This window comes from Protomyctophum parallelum (genome assembly GCF_964188405.1).
Source record: "Protomyctophum parallelum genome assembly, chromosome: 1".
Classification (NCBI taxonomy): Eukaryota; Metazoa; Chordata; class Actinopteri; order Myctophiformes; family Myctophidae; genus Protomyctophum; species Protomyctophum parallelum.
Window position 1 is genome coordinate 96862312 of NC_139697.1, and position 5697 is coordinate 96868008.

A 5697-nucleotide genomic window follows, 5' to 3' on the forward strand; every position below is an offset into this window, starting at 1 on the left:
CCCAAATACAATGGGAAGTGATACACCCCAGATGTGTTATAGAATAATAGATGACTGGCCACATGAAGTCCGACAACAACATGAAGCCACAGAGTTATTATACCATTTTATACTATTTAAATGTCCCTCATTCACACCTAAGACACGCTTGTGTCCTGTGTCTTCTGTGTCATGGCCACTTCAATGCATTTCCAATGGGAGTCACATGGTTTGATAACACAACTTCATTCACACAGAATGAGGCCTAAGCGTATACATGAAAATATTAAGGTATGTTTATGAACCGTAAAGTTAGTTACAGTACATCATACATGTGGGCAGTAGTATATACGCATCATATTAACAAACTTTAAGATGTGGACATAATACAACAACTAGGTAAACAAAACATTGACATGTTGCGTATACAGTAGGTTAATATACGTTATTAAATGTTTAATATTGTGTGCACATTTTCTGCCTGTACTTAGGCCAGGTGCTGGATGTCAGGCATCAAGGGGAGGATAAAAACAACTGCTCTTTTATAGCTCCAAGGAATGTACTTTGTATTAATGGCGCAACGCTTAGACCTTTAGGTCTTCATCAGGCAAATTGCGACGTTAATACAAATGTGCAGATGTTTATATCCTCTCCTTGCTATGCCACCCGTAACAGATTTCTAACATACTCTTCCTAAATTAAACGTAGGTTCCAGCTCCTCGCGAGGGAATTTAGGCAGACTTTTCTCTCAGTATTGTACGGAGCCACATGGAGTTAATTCAGAGTGACATTTAGATACGAGCGAGAGTAAAACAACAGATGTTATTGGCGGTATAGCCATAGACATATAAAGGTAGACAGACGCCTCTTCCCCCTCTGGTGCGTGAATTCTCCTTAGAGTATATATTAATAGAGACGTCACCGGAGAGGGGGCAACATTTTCCAGAGATTCCGTGCGAAGCATAGCAGAAGCATGTCAAGCTTCCGCGAGCGTAACATAAGTCCACGGAAAAGACGCGCTGTGATTGGCCAGTATAGTCACTTGAGTGGCAGCAAGAGACATGGAGGAGTCGCACGAGTGACGTCACTTGGGCAGCGACGCAGCGTGCCTTCAGCACTCTTCCTGCACACTTCCACCCCCCTCTGCACTCCAACAAACTACAGCAGCCAACGAGGCATCTATTTTCTTTTTAATATTGGTACAGCTACCAGACAACGGTCAGGTTACTGACCTCGGCTGAGAGGTCAGTCTTAGAGGGATAGACGACCTTGAGGTTGCCATCCTGGTCCACTGTTTGAACCTGCTGGACGACCAGTTCCCCGGAGGAGGAGGAGGAGGCACCGCCGCCGGACCCCGCCGGCTCGGCGGCAGCAGCCCCGTTGCCGTCTTCTCCGTCAGACCCGGCTTCCTCCATGCTCTGCGCCGTCTGTCTGTTCAACTCTGCCATTCTCACGAGGAGAGCGTCCATGACATCCTTACAGGTCTGCAGACTGGTCGAGCTCGTCACCTCCAAGAACAGCTCTTTGGTCGCCTTTGTGATCTTGGTCTTTTCGCTGTTGGTGATCGGCGGGAACGAGACCACGTGACCCTCCGCGTCCACCAGACACGGGTAAAGCGACTGTCCGTCCAGAAGCTGTAGGTATCTGTGGAGGCCCGAGACGTTCTGTCTCTTCCGCTGTCTCCGCTGCTCGTCGGCCTCCAGCCGCAGCTGTCTGATCAGGTCCACCGCCGTCGTCTCCTTGCGACCCAGCGGCAGCATCTGCAGCTGCGGAGGCGGTCGGGCTTCGTACACCAGGGGACACTTCAGGAGCCCCACGTCGTGGGTTGCGATGGTCGCGGTGGTCCGTTTACCACACAAGTCGTCGTGAAGCTTGGTCTGAGCCACCAGGAACCTCTTGAGGGCGTTCCCGGGCCCCATGATCATGCCCCGGACGACGCAGCACACCAAATAGGGCCGCACGTTTTTAACCTCTTCAGTCACTTTGACGGTGAACACAGCAGGGCTGGAGGACAGGTGAAGAACCTTCACCACCATCTTGTTCACCTCCTCCAACTCTTCATCATCCGCCTTTTTGTTCTTCCCCTGCCGTATTTTCTTACCCGAATTCCGTCCCCCTGCCCCTTGTTCCACATTGTCTCCGTTGTCCTTTCCCTTCCCCTTCCCACCTCGGAGGTAGTCCAAGATGGACTTGGCTTGGCAGCCGTTGACCATCTTCTCCAGACGTTTGTCCTTGAGCTTGTTCCCTTTGAAGTTGATCTCCTTCAGCCTGGAGCAGTCGCTCAGTCCCGAGGGCACCTCGGTCAGCTTGTTGTTAGAGAGGTCCAGGACCTTCAGAGCAGAGAGCTTGTAAACATCCCCGCTCAGCTCTTCGATGGAATTATCCGAGGCGATGATGGTGCTGAGGAGCTCCAGACGGTCTGAGCAGAAGTCGGCAGGGAAGCAGGTGATGTGGTTCTTGGAGACGTTGATGGTGGACAGCTTGGTACACTGGTCCAGTCCCTCTGGGAGGCAGAGGAGCTGGTTGCAGCTCACGTTGAGAGTATTGAGCTCCTTCAGCTGGGCGATCTCCCCTGGCAAAGACCTCAGGGCATTCGCAGACAAATCGAGGACCTTCAGTGACTTCAGACTTCCGATGACACTTGGTATGGACGCCAGGTTGTTCCGACAAAGGACGAGGCTCTGGAGGTTGGTCAGATGTCCGATGTCCTCCTGGATCTCTGTCAGGCTCGGACACTGACTGACCTCCAGGTGGTTCAGGAGTGTGAGAGAGTAGATGGCAGGACTAAGACCCCCGTTGGAGGAGATTCTCTCGTCAACACCCGTACCGTGTAAAACGATCTCGCGCCTCTTCTCCTTCGCTGCTTTATCAATTTCCGGCCAGCTCTCCATGGTGCAACGATAACGCAACCGAGGGACACAAGACACCACCGTCCAGAATATATAACTTAAATCTATGCTGAAAGTCAAAAGAGAGCAACTCCTTCTTTTGAAGTCCATATGATGTCACAGCGATATGACATCACAAAATCAATATGATGGAATCAACATGTCATCCGAGATCCAATAGGAATACTGGTCTGTATTGATTACATTTATTTTGTTGCATAAACACTGCCAGGGGGAAGACATGAACATTATGTATAGATGTTTGAGGGGTGCTCGCCCCTCCTACAGTATATTCAGCTATGAGTGTAGATTTTCGACTTACACAAACATTAAATTCCCATTGACAATGAATGGAGAATTTACGTCATATGTGGACCAGCAAATCGGCTATTTTTGTCCTACCCAAATATTAAATTCTCATTGACAATGAATGGAGAATTTACGTCATGATAATGTACGATGATAAGAGTGCCCCTCACGGGTGTGATTTGTATCATAAACACACATGGAGTGAAGTGGAGCAAAGGGTAAAATGGTAAATGGTGCATTTATATAGCGCCTTTATCCAAGGCGCTTTACATAGATTGTGCATTACATTCACCCATTCACACAGACACATTCACACACCAATGCCGGAGGAAACCATGCAAGGTACCAACCTGCACATTGGGAGCAATTAGGGGTTTAGTGTCTTGCTCAAGGACACTTCAACACTAACTCTGGGGGAGTCCAGGTTCAAACTGGCAACCTTGCGGTTGCCATCCAGCCACTCTACCCCTGAGCCACCGCCGCCCTCACTTCACACGGGTGTGATTTTTATCATAAACATACATGGAGTGGAGTGGAGTAAAAGGTACAACATAGTATAAAGTAATACTCAAAAATCAGTCAGATGACTGCAGTTGATTCAGAACGCTGCTGTTCGAGTCCTTATAGGCTATACACATACGAAGAAAGTGGAGCATATCACTCCAGTTCTTAAATCTAACACTGACTCCCTCCCTGCATGCGTGTCAAAAGATTATTTCAAAAGCTTTGAATGGTTTAGGGACAAAATACATCTCTGATATCATGAACCAGATCTCTATCAAAATACATCTCTGATATCATGAACCAGATCTCTATCAAAATACATCTCTGATATCATGAACCAGATCTCTATCAAAATACATCTCTGATATCATGAACCAGATCATCTCTCGGATCACCTTCATGGGGAAACGTCTGCTTTCTGTCCCTAAAACCAAAAATCACACCCGTGTGAAGTGAGGGATCGCTCTTATCATCGTACATTATACCCATTAGCCAGTATACCCATTATAACTTAAAACTCAATTTTAACCATGATAGATTCATCGAAAATACCGACCTATTTTCTGTTGACTGATAATGTCCTAATACGTGAGGGGCCCGTGGATTGTCATTTACTGTTTTCAATTATTTTTAATAATTCTTTTTGATTTTGTGAGGAGCTGCAGGGCAGCAGGAGGTTCTTTTCCAAAAGAAGTATTAAAAATAAATGAAAACAGTAAATTACAATCCACGGCCCCTCACGTATTAGAAGAACAATATCAGTCAACAGAAAAAGGTTTAGGTGTCTTTGATGAATCTATCATGGTTAAAATGGAGTTTTAAGTTATAATGGGTTTGTATAGGAAGGGGGCGGGGCAGCTAAAATGAATATCAAATATCTAATTACTGAATCTAGCAACTTAAAAACTGTCTGGGGTGTTCACATAAGCCTGACCAAACGTTTTTTTTAAGTGAAATATCACTTGGCCGAGCCGTCCTGGTTGACACTGCCTTTTGAGTATAGGCCTAAATTAACTTTAGTAACTATACATTGCACCACTGGCCAGGGGCCAGGGCTATACCGAAATTCAATATTTTAGGGCCTTTAGGCTATAGATTTTATCATAAACAAGTACAAAATGTCCCTCTGAATGCAGAATTATAATAGCAAGAAATGCACACTCCAGTATAAGACGTATTTAATCAAAGTATTGGGTATTCAATAGTTACATTCTAAATTTCTACCACTGTTTGTGGTAATGTGAATTAAGATTGCTTGATTGATTGATTGATTGATTTATTTATTAACAGTATGCAGAATAGGTACATTTCAAGCACAACTGAATACAAAAACTGTTAACTGTGGACGACACCATAAAGCATTACACTTGTTTACAATAGGGTCTACCATTTTCAATTCATCAGAACATTTAGAGACGTACGAATAGCCTATACACGTCTATATAAAACAGAAAATCATCATAAAAGGAGGTAAAAAGGGATTTTATGATTATGCACAATACATATTTTTGTTTTTTTTTCACATAAAACGTCGCAATGAATGATTATAATGCAGTTCCATGGGTGTTTTGAATGTCTTCCTTTTGGCATCTCATATCATCTCATGTCGACTTTTCCACAGTGAAAAAGCCTGTTTCCTATATCGGCTGCTTAGCGCTCAGATCCGGTCTAGAGCCCGCCTACTGCATCCGGTAAGGTCCACATACGGACACAGGGCATTTCCGTATCCTCTCCATTGCCGGATACGCGACCTGCAGAGCGAATCGACCCCGCCCTGACTGAAGCAGAACGGGGAGATCATCGCAGATGTCTGCGACGCCATGCCTGACCAAAAAAAAAGAAGCCTGAAAATAGCAGATCTACAAGCCCACAACGAGTCGCGGAAGATACGCGCTGTGAGCTTGTAGATTTCCTACTTTCAAGATTCTGTCTCTTGTCTTCTTATATGAAGTAGTACCTGCTTATGAGTGAGAGACATTCATCTCTCGACTAGAGAGAGAGAGAGAGAGAGAGAGAG

The 5697-nt window shown here is 45.6% G+C and overlaps 1 protein-coding gene across 1 annotated transcript; it reads right to left on the reverse strand.

Annotated features, from left to right (window-relative positions):
- Nucleotides 1–1184: 1184 nt before the first annotated feature.
- LOC310862104 (leucine-rich repeat-containing protein 47-like) lies at nucleotides 1185–2870 on the reverse strand (the record flags this gene model as incomplete). Its single annotated transcript, XM_083769841.1, has 1 exon — nucleotides 1185–2870. The coding sequence occupies one exon, from the start codon at nucleotides 2868–2870 to the stop codon at nucleotides 1185–1187; it is 1686 nt and encodes a 561-aa protein (XP_083625967.1).
- Between the last annotated feature and the right edge of the window lie 2827 nt (nucleotides 2871–5697).